Source organism: Crocodylus porosus, unplaced genomic scaffold, assembly GCF_001723895.1.
Source record: "Crocodylus porosus isolate Cpor-Errol unplaced genomic scaffold, CroPor_comp1, whole genome shotgun sequence".
Lineage (NCBI taxonomy): Eukaryota > Metazoa > Chordata > Crocodylia > Crocodylidae > Crocodylus > Crocodylus porosus.
In genome coordinates this window covers 121692506-121709558 of record NW_017728886.1, presented here as the reverse complement: position 1 = coordinate 121709558, position 17053 = coordinate 121692506, and the positions used below count along the sequence as shown (strand labels likewise).

The window sequence follows — 17053 nt, the reverse complement described above, 5'->3', positions numbered from 1 at the left end:
ATTAGCAGACAATTCTTGCAAAGCATATATAAGTTCCTCCATTAAACTGAGGAAAAAGCTTGTGTGTTGTAGAATCCAGCTTCTATGGAGAAAGGAGTCTATACAGTTTGGATAACCTCCCTCTCATTGGAAAGGGAACCAATCGTCTGCAATCTAGTTGGACTACTAAGGTAGACATGGAAGAAACAACAAAAAGGGAGCGTGAAAGAAGGTAGAAATAAACCTGATTACATACAAAATGAAGAACCTGAAAACAAAAATTAACAAGGCTCCAAAGGAGAAATATATGAGGGCATTTCAGAAAGTAACAACAATTTCAAAATAAAATAACTGTATGCAGTGGGTGGGAAACTACACAGCAAAAGGGAACACTAATGGTGGCATTGTCAAAAGCACGCATCATTTACAACTATGTAGAGAACTGATGTGGTCTAGTAAATGATTGTGGCATATAAAATGGTTTCATTGCAAAATTGCTGTTACTTTCACAGACCCCCTCATATAAGCATATGCTTACACCAGCTAATTGCTCATCAAGAATGATGGATTTTAGGGAGTGTTTACATGGCTCACCCTTCAGGGCTGGCCATGTAAGGCCTCCCTCCACCACTTCCACCTCCTCCAGCCCCCACCCCCCTCACAGCAGGGCTTCCCCCCAGCTCCCCAACTTTCCCCGCTTCCCTCCCTCCCTGCTGGCTGCTGTTAGTGCCCCCCCACACTTCTCACCCTTCCTTCCTTCCTTGCCACCCAGCCCCAAAAACAAATACCACCCCTCCCTGCCAGCTGTTGTTGGGGGCCCCCTTCCTGTTCTCCTCCCTGCTGCCTGGCCCTGACAACAGCCACCATCATGACCCGCACCCCCTTCCCTGCCACCTCTCCCTCCTTGTCGGTTGTTTTGGGGGTCACTGGGGACAGATGGTAGGGGGAGAGCTGCCACCATGACTTTCCACCCCCTCCCTTTTCCCTCAGGCAGGGAGGCATGGGGAAGCCCCACTGCTTGGGTGGCTGGGGCATGTTCGCCACTGCCACAAACTTCCCTGGCAGCGGCTTAAACTTGGGCGTGTGCATCCAATTGCTGCCCGCTCTTTCAGCAGTGCATACACAGTTGGCCAAAAGTGTTACAGACAGACATACAGACAAACATGCAGACTAAGCTCTTTATTATATTAGAATGTGAATACTAGGAAGTGAGCTATTGGACCTTCTCATTTCTGAGCATAAAATCAAGCTAGTTGGCACAACTAAAATATGATGGGAAGATTCTCTTTTTGACTAGAATGTTAAAATCAATGGCCATAATCTCTATAGGAAGGAGTGAGAAGGGAAGAATGGAAGGAAAGAGGCACTACGTCAAAAATGACATTGCCTGTTTCTCAGTTGCTATCAATTCAAGAAAATTATCTTGAATGTCTATAAACCATGCCTTATGCAGCAATATGTTAATAGATAAAGCAACAAAATGGGGTCCTAACTATATGACCAACTCCTTGAACATTGATCTGTCACCTGTAGGATCAAATCTGCATTTTAACAGGGGCTTCAATTCAAGTGACATATGCCAGAGGTCTCATGCTGCCAGTACATAAACATCCTTTGAACTTCCAAAAAATATCGATGAAAAATTTCTGACTGAAAGTGTGCCATTCAGTAATAGAGATTTTTATATTAGATAACATCAGGAACTGATCTCAGAACTGAAAATTATTGGTTACTTAATTGCAAGTTGTCATGACTTGAGCCCAAATCACTAGTTTATACATGGTGATTAAGAAAGGGGCAATTTCACTAAGCTGAAAACAATTATAACAGAAATCAGCAGGGGGAAAGAATTTAAACAAAAATATGTGAATGACAATTGGGAACTGCTTGAGAACAGATGTCCAAAAAGCCACGATCAAGAGACATCACTATATGGACAATAAATCAAGTCTAACTAGAGGGCAAGTTTAAGCAAGCCAATTTTACTCCAAAATAATCAAAATCATGCTATTCATACAATGAGAAAGTTAGTAGCAATGAACACAAATGAGAACTGTAGCTAAGATATTTTAAGGTAGATTAAAAATACAAGGAATTCTAACAATGGCATTGACTTTTATATTGGAAAAAACCCAGCCAGATAAAGTGTGTACACTATAGGATGATAATGAAATACTGCCCGTTCCAACAGTGAGTCAGGAGGATGTTAAAGAACAGCTACCAGAGCTAAACATTTAAAAATGAGCAGGTCCAGATTAATTGCATCCAAGCTTTTTAAAATATAAGCTTGTTAAAACTCTGGACCAGTGGTGCTCAACCTTTTTCACCAGCACACTAGATGGGAAGTGACCAGCCCGTCCCTGGGCCAGATTTGGTTGAGTGTCCCAGTTCCACATAGGGAGGTTGCGGCAGAACCCCAACCAGCCACACAGCTGGGGGGCAGAGGGCATCCAGTTTCCAACCTGCCCTGTGTGGCAAGGGGGTATGCAGGGGAAAGAAGAGGGAGTAATCCAGCCCTGCAAGGGAACGGACAGTGGCCCAGCCCCAACCATGCCACATGGTGGCAAAGAGGCATGGCCCAGGCCCAACTTAGTCCACAAGGGAGACAGGGTGTGGTGCAGCCCTGCAGGAGAAAGGAAGCATGGCTCAGAACCAGCCCAGCACTGTGGAGGGGAGGAGGGTGGCCCAGTCCCCCAGAGAAAGGAAGGGACATGGTCTAGGACCTTGGGGCATGGCATGGCCCATCCCCAACCTGGCCCCATGTGGGGAGAGGGTGTAGCCTAGCCCCAACCCAACTGCACAGGGGGAAGAGTGTTTGACCCAACCTTCAGGAAGGGGAGAGGGCTTGAGCTGGTACAAACCCAGCCTCACAGTGGAAAGGGGGTGTGTCCCAACCCCATCCATCCTAGGGGGAAGGCTGTGACACACTGTCATCCAGCTGCAAGTGTGGAAGGAGGGGTCATGACCTAGCCCAACCTACTGCGTGGGGCTTGGGGTTTGGAAATTTGGCAGCTGGGGAGGGTGGCCATATTTATTGCCACTTCTCCCCTGCCACTAAATTGCCCCATTTGTGGGGAGCCACATTGTCCAGATACATATGGCTCTGTGGGCCATATTTGGCCCTTGGGTCAGAGCTTTAATACCCATGCTCTTGACCATTCATGGTAATTTTCAGTAGCTCTCCAAATACAGGAAGTAGACTAGAAGAAATCCAATGTTGAGCTAATATAAGACTAAAAGGGATAATCCAGATAATCTTAGGCCTGTCAACCTGATACTGACCACAGGAAAATATTATTGTTGATATAGAACCCAACTAATGACAAATTAAAAGTGGGTAATATAATTACTATCAATCCATTTGGCCTAAAGCCTGTTGAGACCTATAAATCTGGTATTCCTTCTCTTAGGCAGCCTGATGGGTCTGGACCTGGTCTGCATGCTTGGGGCACAAAATGAAGCCAGAAGAAATGGTAAGGTGAAGAGTGGTGTAAGCAAAAGCAAAAAAAAAAACCCTTATACTTAGAACAGTAGAACAGTATCCTAATATGTGGGAAACCTTAGCTTAATTCTCACCCACATCTTAAATCTTGTAGGATAGTGCCCTAGCCAAGAAACCCTAGGTTATTCTAAAAAGGGGTAGGGCCCCCTCACTCCCTCCTGTCAAAGGTATTCTATTTTACATGGTATAACTAAGGCTGCTTTCACACAAAAAGAGAGAGAAAACACATGTGTAAGCAAGACTTCTTGACTTAGTGGTTTGGGTATATACAGGGAAGTATGGTATTAAGGATTCCAGGCCCTGTGCCAATTCTGAATTTTATATTAAAATAATTTTTGGGTAAAACACAAAAACAGTCACTGGGCCCAGAACCAGAACCCAGGCATCTTCCCCTGTAACAAGCCTAAGTCCAGCTGGGCAGGATTCAAGTCCAGGTCTCAGCTAGAAGTAATCAAGGATTACACCGAGTTATTCCTAAGGCTATAGAAAGAAGGCCACACCTGGACAGGCCTTTGTAAGCCCAGAGCAGACAGCAGCAAACTGTCTGGGCAAGTCTACCATGCAGTGCTCCTGGCCTTCCTGGAACTCTGTACACTGACTTTGGTTCTGCAACCTGATTCTAGTTCTTGACTTGGATTTGACTTCAATTTCCCAACCCTGGTCCTGGCTTCTGGAACCTGCCTTCGTGACAAAGGTGACCAATCTTAACAACCCATGCCCTGGGGTCCATTACACTCCCACGTGGGTGTTGTAATCCACTGGTTTATCAAATCTTGCTAATATGCTTGTATGCAATCTCTATCTCTGTCTCTCTCCATATCAATCAAAGCTTTTATTAATCCATGGAAAGCGGAAGATTTTTAACTGACAGATTACCCATCCTAGCTCATGCTAGGCACCTTGTGGTTAAGGCACTTTACAGACAGAGAGAGAAAATGTGAACTTTCTTTCCTCAGATGTCTCCCACATCTTAGGTAAGTGCTCTAACCACTGGGCTATTACTTAGAAGGGGACAGCATGACTACCACCAATAACAGCCATCTTTTGAATGAAAGGAAGGGCCCAAGCTCCTTTCAAGTGCAGGAAGGTGCCTTCTTGCAGCCAAAGTAAAGCACCCGTGCTCTGGAGAATTGCAGGCTTCAATCATATGTGGATTTTCCTATTGGTTGCAAGATTCAATCCTATGCAGATTTCCCTATTTGCTATCTTGACCCATTCATCATTATTGCCTATTGTGATCCCTATTTCTAGGTACCCAACTGTCCACATACAGGTATGGAGAGCCTAGCCCTGAAGACCAAGCACTTAAAAGTCAGGTGCCCCCTGAATGCTCAGCATTCTAGCCTAATATTAACTTTGTATTCAGCACTGCCATGGCTGCCTGCAGCTGGAATAGTGTGCCCAGAACTGGAGTCCACAGTTTGGAAGGATATTGATAAATCAAAGAACAGGAGTCAGAAAAGAGCCACAGAGCTGATTAAGAGATTGGAAAACATGCTTTGCTTAGTAAAAAACTAAGCAGTTCCACCTGTATCAAGCATCCAAGGATCAGAAAATGAAGATTTATTCAGAATATAAATAAGATGCAATTTTTAAACTGTGAGGGTACTTCATCATTGAAACAACCAATGGTACGATATAGTCCACATGACTCGTAAATTTTAAGTGAGGACTGAAAGTTTCTCTAGAAGCTATGCTATAGTTCAAACAGCAATTAATTAAAGAATTCTTATGGCCCTTGCTCCACAAGAGGTCAGTCCAGGTTGCCATAATTGTTCCTTCCAGCCGTTGCATTATTTGAATGCATTAAATTCAATTTTCACCTGCACTGCAAGAACATTTTTCTTCAATAACATGATTTAATTGACCTTTATTTCAAGGCAAGGTGCAAAATCAAGAACATACATGCACACACCTTTCTTTTCCTCCAAAAGGTTACAAAACAAAGTCTAATTAAAATATACATGATGTTATTCTCTCTGATCTTTTTATTTCCTTTTCCTTCCCCCACCCCCCACCACAATCTTTCACTCAACTAGGTAAAGAGGAAGGTAAGGTCAAAGTGATTGATCACAGACTAATCACATTCATTCTGTGTGATCCTTAGATAATGGTTGTTTTGAGAACTGATTCAAGCTAAAGTCATAGATTCACAGATTGCAAGGCCAGAAGGGACCTCGGAAGATCATTAGGTCCAGCCCCCTGCACCAAGTAGGAAAGATAACTGGGGGTCAGGTGAGGGGGTCAGGTTTCCAGTCTCCTCTTGAAGATTTCCAGGGTAAGTGATTACACCACATCTGGAGGGAGCTTATTCCACAGTCTGGACACCCTGACTGAAGAAGTTTTTCTTAATGTTGAGCATGAATCAATCTTCCATGAGTTTATGGCCATTACTCCTGGTCCTCCCTTCAGGTGCCCTGGTGAACAGTTGCTCACCGAGCCTTTGGTGTACTCCATTAGTGTAGTGGTAAGTTGCTACCAGGTTCCCTCTGAGCCTTCTTTTCCTCAGGCTGAAGTCCCACATCCCTCAGCCTTTCTTCATATAGCTTGCCTTTTAAGACTCTGATCATACAGGTGCCTCTTCTTTGGACTCTCTCAAGCTTGTCCACGTCCTTGTTAAAGTGTGGATGGTTAACTACTGGAACAGACTGCCTAGAAAGGCTGTGGAATCTCCATCACTGGAAGTGTTTACATAAAGGTTAAAAAAAACATTTAAGTGGGATGGCTTTGATAGATACGATCCTGCCTTGAGCAGGAGGTTGGACAAGATAACCTCCTTAGGGCCCTTCAAGTCTTATCTTTCTATGATTCTAATATAAACGAATGGGTCTTCCTGAACTGAACATGACTCTGTACTTATGAACTTGCTGGTGTGTTTGGAGTATGCCTAACTTTCAAAATGGTACACAACATTATTCTGAATATCTTTAGATGATATTGGGCCCTTAAAGAGGTTTTCTTCGTGACTAGAACATGTCGTGCCTTTCAATAAGTTTTCCATTGAGAAGTACTGTTATTTAAATTGGCAATCAGGGCTCTTGGGATATGCTATAATATTTGAAGTTTATCTGAAAGTAAATTGGTTATACAATTATTAGGCAACTTCTAATGACTCCATAATGTAAGCAAGCAGTACAACAGGGAAAGGTACAAGTAAGAAGGACATATTAGTATGCTTTTGTGCCCAGAAAAGAATCTATTGATTTCTTGCCAGACAGAAGAAATAATATTAAATGCTGACAGCATAATCTGCTTTCTACTTAGTGCAGCTGAACGACATTGTATGCCACTGGCCTTAAAGCCAAGGGATTTTTTTTCTGTCAGACCCAAATTTAGCTCTATGCTTCTAATTAGCCCAACTCAGTCATGAAAGTCTACTGTACACTGTCAAGCTCCAGAAGCTCAACCTGCCTACAGCTTGATATTTTCTAGGCTGTAGCTGCTGATATTTGTAAAACAACCTCATTCCAACCCCCTATATAATCCTTGCTGACAATTACTCTTTGTTTAAGAAAACTTTTAACACTGGGGTCCTGTTACATAATTGAGAAGAACTATACCAGTTCTTTGGTCATTTATAGATATGTATACTACACCAAAACACTTACGACTCTTGAGTATATCAAAATTGCTAATAAATACTAAATTACAATCATCAGTTTTCCACCAAACCTTGAATGACATACTGGGCATGTATACACGCGGATTTGCTTTAATCTGAAAAAAAATTTACTGCGCAGTAAGCAAGAAGAGGCTGGCATTTACATGTGTAGGTGTTAAAGTGCATTAACACTGTGTGTGGACTCACTTGGGACTAAAGTTAGTCCCAAGTCAGTCCACACTCACAGTGTTACCACACAGTAAGGCATTCACACATGCATTATTGCACAATAACTAATCAGGCATATACTTGATATCTGCATGATGCAGGTATCGAATTTACACTCAGGTCAGTGTAAGTCACCATATTTACTGCACAGTATGGGCATGCACATACAGAAGCGTGCCTGTACTGAGCAGTAATTTTGGTTACTGCGCAGTAAATGTTCACGTGTAGACGTGTCCACTGAGTGGGTTACTATGCATTACCCATATACAGGAATCTGAAGGACATATATATTTTCCTTCATGAGTATATAATGATACACTATCTTAACTGCAGTGTTAAAAAATGCAGTCAAGATTCAATGTTGATAATAATTATTTTTCTTTTTCATAGAATGCAAGAGTTTAAATCCATTTTTTTCTTCTTCTATGGTTATATACAGTTGTTCTTTGCTTACGAAAAATCATAGGAAAAACAATTTCCTGGATCTACACAAAAGTATAAACTACAGCAAACTAAAGTTATGTAGACACCATTTTACAGTACTGTACAGTTATATACTGATTCACTTCACACACACATCTGGGTGCATTCAATACTTGCATTAGTTTTAAACTTTTCAGTCATTTTGATGTATTTGGTGAAAAAAAGTATAGAAAATAAAATAACATACTGAAAAATTAAAGATGCATAAAAATTCATGAGCTGCACAAAGTTTTTATTCCCGGCCTTTTACACTATACAGAAAGATCCAAAAAAGACAATAGATATGTATTTTACCAGAGAACAAATAACTTCCTTGTGTACACTTTGGAGATATTTCTCTCCCTAATACTGTCAGCTAGTAATGCCTACAAAGGAATAAACCTCAGAAAATATTCTGTAGATGTGTCATTCAGTATAACACAATTCTTCCTGTATAGGGGATATAAAATATATATTCCTACAGAGGGAGTTCTAGGACATTCAGACTGACTTTTTTGATACTCACCTCAGTTTTAAACATAATAAACACAAGTTATCTATAAAGTCTCAATATTTCTCAAATTAAAAGCACCAAAAAACTAAATAGTAAGTAGAAAGTATCTGGGGGTTTTTTTTCCCCTTTTAGCATCTTATAATAGACTTTGGTTATTCTTCTTATTTTCATTCTGTTGGTTTTCTTGACCATTATGTGTATGTTTAAAACAAAAACATAATACTGGTTATTTTGTTTTTAAACAATCAATACATTTTCAATGCAAGTGGAAAGAAAGATTATGTCTTCCTAAAAACAAGCCTATCCTCTTGTTGTGGCATTATATCAATATTAAAAACAACTAGTAAATGGTCTTCCAAAGGAAATCTATGTTTTTCCATGAAAATGTTTTAAATGAAAGCTGATACCCCCACAACATTATTGCAAACACTGCATATCTGCATGTACTAAAAGTCTGTTTCAAAACTGCAAAAAAAGTCTGATATTCAGATGTAAAAAACAAATCTATGACTTGAAATGTACATGTGAGGAGTCTAAATAGCAAGCAGACAGATAAGCCCCAGCTGACCTTCATAGCAGGGGTGGACTGCTGCAGGGTGCTTGAGTGCCCTCAGCTGGCTCCTCTTAAGTGTTCAGGTGTGATTCTGCATTTAAGCAGCAATCTGTGCAATTTTCTATGGGCTTGCTATGAGACCGGCATCCCCTCTGTTAAGCTCCAGTGCTCCTGATACCTACTCTTGACTCCTCATGCCTATCCCTGCTTCCTGATTCCTGGCTCTGAGTTCTCTAGTCTGGTTCCTGACCCTTGCTTTCCCATTGTCTAATTTGGTTCCTATTGCTTCTCTAGCTCCTAGTCCCCATGTCATTGCATAAGCCCAAGTGTTTGGATTCCCTGCTATTGTGACCTTTGACTTTTGGGATCCCTGGTATGGGACTTCCCAGGTTTCTGTCCTGAACCCTGTACCATGACCCACACATTCAGGTCATGCCTGAGACAGCATGTTAAGATCATATTGAAAATAACAATTGAGATAAAATTGGAAATTGTCTGTAGCAATTTGGTCTAAGCTTTCAAAGCTCAGCATGCTGGGGGCTGCTAGCCTTCTTCAATTAGTAGGCCCAGATAGAAAGTTGCTGCTTCCTGGAAGATACAGGCTTCTGCAGTAGACCTTGAAGCAGTGGAACTAGAGTAATGTAAAGGTAATGTGTACAACAGCATGAGGAATCAGGGGAAGTCTGCAAAGGTATGCTGGGTCTTCATTTGGACTGCAACCACCATAAACCACCAGGGGCTGGTGGGCAAAGGAGAAAGGAGGAGAAAGCTTGATACTTCTTCCTTAAGGGGAAGAGATCAGCCTGCCTGTGGAACCTGGCCAGCCCTACACAGATTATGATAGGCATGTCTACACGTGCATTAACATGCTTTAGTTAATGCACATTAAATCTAGTACCTCCATTATGAGTTACTAGGAAAATGCACATTAGTCTGTTTTAATGCGTATCAACTAAAGAGCACAGTTTTTAAGTGATGCTTAATGTGCATTAGTTTATTTTAATTAACTAAAGAGTGCATTTTTTAGTGATTCTTTAATGAGCATTAAAATAAGCAAATGCACATTAAAGCACATGTGTAGACTAAAAGAGTGCACAATGGAATTGGAGATCTCACTGGCTCAGTCAACTGGGACTATGGACTGAAGGAGCTGGATTCAGACTTGGGAAGCTGCAGGCTGCTGTTTGAGTGCTGAAGGTTTGTTGGGGATACCTCCAGAGGCCTAACCCCTAAAATTTTCTATATAAAAGTGGGAACTCCCCACTCCTTCTTGTGCCAGTTTCTGGGGCATGTAGAGCAATGGTTCTGTTTGACATTTTGCCTAAGTTTTAAGTGTAGGATTAAAACTCTGCTATGATAGAGACCTGCATTTGATGGTTCACCAGAGAAACAAACCAGTTGCTATACATGCAATTAAGTTACACTGCTTTAATCTGAAAAAAAAAAGGCATTGAGCAGGCAGGACAATGGGCAGTTCACACAATTTTTATGGCAACATTAGTTTCAATGTTAATAATTACTAAATGGGTATTGATTCGACTGATGGAGCATTTGTTCAGCTATCCATTAACACTACTGACAGTCAACCTTAATAAATGCAAGTTTACAGCTGTGAACAAAGTCTTTAGCACTACAATAATACAAACAGGAATAAACTCATGATCCTAATCATAGGCCATTGTATCTGCTGTCACATGTACCTGGCATGTATAGTTGTTGCATGTAACTGCCAATTCAATAGGTCAATGATTCATTCCACAAGGCACCTACCTGCCAGACCAAGTGTTCCTTTATGATGTCTGTACGTGAGAGACAAATGCTGAGCACAATGGTGTGGGAAGCAGAGGTCAAGACACTGGCAATTATAGCATCTCTCATGTTGAAGGGCAGCATGGTGTATACCACAAAAATAATGAACAAGAAGAATGATACCTGTGCAAAAAGACAAAAAAATATCCATCATATTAACCTTGGAATACAATGACAAAGGTAACATTAAACATTAAACTAACTTCAGCACAAAGCTAGCAGAAACTACAAGCAAAATGTCCTTTGCAATTCAGGTGATGCTAACTTAGATCAGAAATTTAAAGAGTTCATGACAATGCCACTGAAAAGTATTTTTAATTTTTTTTTAAGTTTTTTTTTCAGAAAACTTGGTTTCAATATTTAATTTCTATAATCCTTTCAAGTTCTATGGGATAAAACAAAATAATCATTTCATGTTCACCATTACAGTGCTTTATGGGAATGAATGCCTTCAGATGTATGAAAGCTGGTGATATTGTCAGGAAGCTTAGATTTCTATACATCTTGCAACTGTACAAAGACCAAAAGGCATAATCTCAAAGAAAGATAAAGTATCAATGAAAATATCAAATAAAATTCCAATTTATTGTAGAATTTCTACCATCTAAATCTTGCTAACATGAAATATATCTTCAAATAAATGGTTATATCAGCAAATAATAATTTGAACTAAATTCCTGCACAAAAATGGTCAAAATTCCAACCCTGTGTATGTAGATGCGACTCCCAGGAAGTCAAGCAAGTGGTACTTTCTCAGGCATAGAACCTGAAAACTGGCTCAGCAACTTCAGTGAAGTGATTTCCATTCCTTTGGATGCATAAAACATTCCCTGATTATCCAAAGCCTCAGATTATGCAAAAAGTTGCCGCCTCCTCCCCCATCATTCAGTTAATCAAGGTTACTCTGTACAGGCAGCTACATATCAGATATCATTAAAATGCTGTTTCATGAAAATGTATTTTTATTTTTAATATGTAATAGTAATGTGGTATTACAAGATGGGAAAATATTTTCAGCCAATCAGCCCATAACACAGAATCTAATGTTATCTTTCATGAATGACAGTGGAATCCATATTAACTTAATAAAACAAACTTCCTGAATTGGCTAAATAAATCATACCAGAAAAATGCAAACTCTTATCATACTTGCAAAACAGATGATTGCACACATATGTTTCAATGCGTACTACATATTTTAAGCAAGGGAATATGGATTAGGGGCACAGATTTTTGAAATCACAAATTATGTGCATAATTATATCTCACAGCTTCTGCACAGGCCTTTCCATCCAACTGTTACTCAATTTATCACTCTACCCACAAACAATTATTTTAGACTCAAAATTCAAAGTTGGATTATTTAATGAAGATGTGTTCCCAATGAGCTCTTAACAAAAGCAAAATATAGTGCAGCTTATTCTTATTTTCTGAGCTTCAGTCTTTTACCCTACATCCATATGTGAAAATTCCAGTCAAAATTCCACATTACAGTTATGTGATGAACTTCAGGCTTTCATGCTCTCTTTTTCTCTTCACTTATATTTCCCAATCTCTTCCATTAGCGTTAACTCACCTAATACCACCATTTACGTTCTCCTCTATGCTGCCCTAAATATACCTTATGCTCAACTGCCACCACATTTCCTGTCTACAATTTAATACCACCCACATCCTTTTCTACCACCACATCTCCCTTCTGCACTCCTTGCTGTGGCAATTCCCAACCCAGACCCCAAATTATACAGAAGGGGATGATTGCCAAGGGCAGCCTGGCTTCAGCATCACTAATAACAACAAAACAATGATAATATTTAATAGCAGTGGGCAAAATATGGCCCAAAGGCCGGATGCAGCCCACCAACTGATTGGATCCAGCCCATGGGCAGAAACCCACCAATTGATTGGATCTAGCCAGCAGGTGCCCCTAAATTGCTCTGCTTGGGGCTGAGCCCTGGCTGCTCCTGCCTGGGGCAGCATGGTCCATGCTCCCACCCACAGCCACCAGACCCCATCAGAGCACACAGCTTCCCAGCAGAGGTGCTCCCAGTGCAGCTACAGCCACCTGGGTACTGCTTTGCTCCTCCCACCTCCAGTGGCTCATCTTTTGGGCAGCAAGTAATGCAGGGAAGCCATGAGAACATGTACCAAGCAGCAGGTGCCCAACCAGGTTGGAGGGCAAGGGAAGCTGCAGCCAGGTGGCTCCTACCCCAGCATGTGGGGGTCCAGCTTCAGGTCCCAGCTGCCTTCCACCCCTTTGGCCTTTCAAAAGTGGCTGCTCATCATGCCAGATGGGTGGAGTAGATGGAAGTCAGCTAGCGCTGTAGCCCTGTGCACTGGGGCAGAAGCCACCCAGCTGCTGCTTCCCTCTCTGCCTGGCTAGGCATGTGTGCCTGGCATGCATCTACATGACTGCTGCTGCTTCCCCACATTACTTTGCTGCCCAAAGTGATGAAGCAGGGGCAAGAGGATGTGCCTCTGGAGACAGGGGGAGCCAAGAAATACCCAGATGGCTCCAGGAGCAGCTCCACTGGGAAGCTGTGCATGCTGGCCAGGGCTGGGACTAGGGCAATGCTGCCTTGCAGGAGTGGGGCAGGTACAGGCAGGACTGCAGTGTGTGCTGCCCTGGGTGGGAGCACGAAGGGCTAGGCCCCATGCAGAGCACTGCATCCTGGATGTGGTGGGGAGGGGACAGGGACAGGTAGACTACACCTGCACCACACTGCCTGTGTGAACTCTGTTGAACACACCCCCGACCCCCATCATCTTCCCCCCAATCCCGCAAAGCCAGCTCCTGGGACCTAGCATGCAGGCAGCCCCTCCCACACACTCCCCCCCCCATACCCACATACCCCACACCTCCCCACATACCCCAACCCCCACAGGCACCCATCCCTGACACCCCCACATGCATTCCACCCAGCCACACACACCATCACCCCCCACACACACAATATAGATAACAAATCATATACTAAAAATCAAGATTTTATTTAATATAAATAAAACCTTGATTTTTAGTATACAATTGTTTCTTATGTAAAATTTAATAAAATAGTATCTTCTGAAAGATTTGATGTGCACAGTCCTCGACAGCTCAACTAAAACTCATTAATCAGACCCCAACCAAAATAACTGCCCACCCTTGAAGTGGAACCTCATTTCCAAATTCACAGACTATAAGGAACTGGTGTCTGTCTCGGCCAAAATGAAGAATTCTCAAGAAAGGTACAAAAAATCATGACAAGATTTAGAAATACATATACACCAGGAACTGATAATGCCAACAGCAGTCATGAGCATAAACCGAACAGGTTATTTGGGCTATCGCATCATGAGCTGAGAGAGAGCATGGGAGTGTCTGAAGAGCAGCCAGAGGGAATGTAGGCAATAAAGATGTAGGAGGTAAGTCTCCTAGGTCACCTTAGCAAATAATTTGGTGTGGGTGCAGGAGCAGAAAATAAAGATTTAAATGAAGCTAAGCAGCAAGGAAAGGGTGGGTTGGGAATGGTATAGGACTCTCAAAAGTAATCAGTGAATAATTATTTTTCAGAAGAACACTAGACTGAGGGAAGACATTTCAAAAGCAGCAGTGTTGCACTCACTTTTGGTGACCCTTAGAGCCATTAGTTCCTGAGTCACTTTGAAGAAAGGGACATAGAAGCTTGGGTTACTTGCATGTTTTTGAAAATCTTACATTCAGTTTCTATCAGCTGATTGGATTGCCACCCAAAAACCCTAGTTTTCATATTTTCCACACCTTTTTTCCTGTAAGTAAGATTCACAGGCAGGGAAGTTATACCCTCTTGTTTTCTGCCAGAGCCATTAAAGGATCTTCTTTCCTTGTTATGATGCTTATGTGGCACTTACTGAAAAGTTACTAAGGGCTAAAGACTATAAAGCTTACTTGGAGTGACTGCATTTGGTAGACTGCATGGTACATGGAGCAGTCTACCAAGTGTCTGAAAATATCGGGCATTATCCCAACAGTCACAGCAATATTTTGCTGGGCAGTCAGTTACTAAACTGTAGATGCCATGCTCAATGTACTAGTATAACTAGGGCCTAAATTCAGGGTGGAAGTGGGCTATGTTGTGGCTCCTTTAATCTTGCAGGTTTCTCCGCATGTCCCCTCATTACTGATTGGTGGAGGGGCTCCAGTGGCCCTGCTGCTTGCTTCTGACCCATGGGGAGGCAAAAATGGTACCATGTTTAAAACTGCAGATTTCACTTCCCTGCTGAGCAGGAGCAAGCTGCAAGCAGGGCACCTCCACCAAGCAGCAGTTAGGGGGAGGAAGGGGCGCACAGGAGAACTGCAAGATTAAAGGAGCTACAGCGCAGGCCACTTCTGGTGTGAATTGGATAGGGCCCTAAATATAACCAACAACTACCATTTCCATTAAGTTATCCCATGACCTTCCTAGCTCTGTAGAAGCGCAGAGATAATTAAAAGATCCACATCCAGAAATGAGAGATTTTCAAGAGTCAAGTCTGTATTTATTTAAATGCTAGTCCAGTTCTCAAAAGATCACAGCAAGAACCATTTGAACTTTTTTTTTTTTAATATGGTCCTATATTTTGATAATTACAAGTGTGCCTATATCAGCCTGTACAGTACCAGGCAGTGCCATACTGAGCTGTCTTGTCACTGCCATGCATGAAACCTTATAAACCAGAAGCAGTTTATCCACCTTAGGATGTCATGCACAACCACCAACCCGGTCTAAAAATAGAGGGTTCAGTTACTAGGGTTTCTACCCACCCAGGTCTTCAGCACTACTAGCCTGATCTTATCACCACTAAAGTCTGAGACAAAACTTTTGAATTCAACAGCAGATCACAGACTCCCACCTGGCCCAGTCTTCCAACTACGGATGCTTCTCTGTATAGAAGGCAAGGTCATGGTCAACTTCCCGCCCTTTACAGATAGCAAGTCACTGACCATTCTTGTCATTGCTTGCAGCTACACTTGGCTCTCACTGGGCGTGTCTACATGTACAAATAATCTGGGACCAGTTCACTCTAAAGTACTCTAGAGCAAACTCTCCTGGGCATGCATCTACTCATGCAGGGACACAGAAGCAGATTTGGTGCTCCTAGCAGCAGACCACTCCTGCCCCCTGTGGCCCTTCACCAGGCCCCTTCAGCAGCCAGGGGGAGCTCTAGGCTTCCCTTGGGTGCTAGCCCAGAGGCTGGCAGGGAGCATGGGGCCAGGAGGCAGTTGCCTCCTGACAGCAGGTGGAACATTGCTCATTGCCACAGTTCTGTAGCATCTTGTGTAGCTGCTTGCCACCCCCGCCATCCCCCACCCCCATTGCCAACTAGGCCAGCGGCACTTGGCTCCTTTGCCAACCCTGCTGGTGGCATCTGTGGGTGGACGCCAACCACTGGTCAGCACTCAGCACACCACCCCCCTGCCACCCCCCACTGCCGCCACTTGTGGGAGCTCACCGCTTGCTGCCACCACACTCCCACTGCTAATACCACCACCACTGCCTGTGAGAGTTCGCAGTGCCCCACCCCGCAACCTCCTGGAGCACACAGCATTCATGCATGCCAAGACAATTAACACTGTGAACTGTGACAGACACTTAGTGGGTGCATCTACATGAGATGCTTTACTCAAGATTAGAACTAATTACTGTGCAGTAAACATCACCATCTACATATGCAGATGCTTACTGCTCAGTAATTTGTGAGAATCGTGACTAGATTGGCTACCTGTAAATATAAGTAGCAAATTTACTCTTGATTACTTACTGCACACATGGAGACAGCTGACCGGGAGCAAATGTATTCTTGGTCAGCCAGGCAGCAGGGGGCAGGAGATTGCTCCCTTCCCCCAGGACCTGCCTGCTGCTGTGGCAAGCTCCACCACAGGAACCTGGGAAAGGACAATGTCCCCCTGCCCTGGGAGCAGGAAGCTTCCAGTCCCCACTCTGTGATTGTGGGGCCAGGGATGAGCACCCACTAAGTACACACACCCACTAAGTATCTGTCACAATTCAGAGTGCTAACGGTCTTGGTATGTACTGTATGCTACATAACATTAACATTCTGAGTTTAGTTTCGGTGGACATGTCTACACGAGACACTAAGGCGCAGTAGCAATGAACTCGTTGCTATAGTGCCATAGCATTGCTGGACACTACCGTGACACTACTGCACAGTAGTAACATAGCTCCTGCAGTGTCTAAAAATAACCATGTGGCCACAGGACTACAGAGGAGTGCCAGTTACTGCACAATCATTTAGTACTTGGTTAAGCAAGTATTAAATGACTCTGCAGTCCACTGCACGTGTAGATGTGCCCAATGTGACTATCATAAACCACCATTAAAAGAATACTTTCTTTATTTTAAACAAAAACTCTTTGATTATAAAAGCTCTCAACATCTTTCTCTT

At 42.7% G+C, this 17053-nt stretch overlaps 1 protein-coding gene across 2 annotated transcripts in view; it reads right to left on the bottom strand.

Moving 5' to 3' along the window:
* The window catches only part of ADCY2 (adenylate cyclase 2), a 393618-nt gene that overhangs the window by 263285 nt on the left and 113280 nt on the right, over positions 1-17053 (bottom strand). For both annotated transcript variants that reach the window (XM_019541362.1, XM_019541372.1), the window contains exon 3: positions 10610-10771. In XM_019541362.1, the coding sequence (XP_019396907.1) occupies positions 10610-10771 (162 nt within the window). The remainder of the gene's footprint in view (positions 1-10609; positions 10772-17053) is intronic.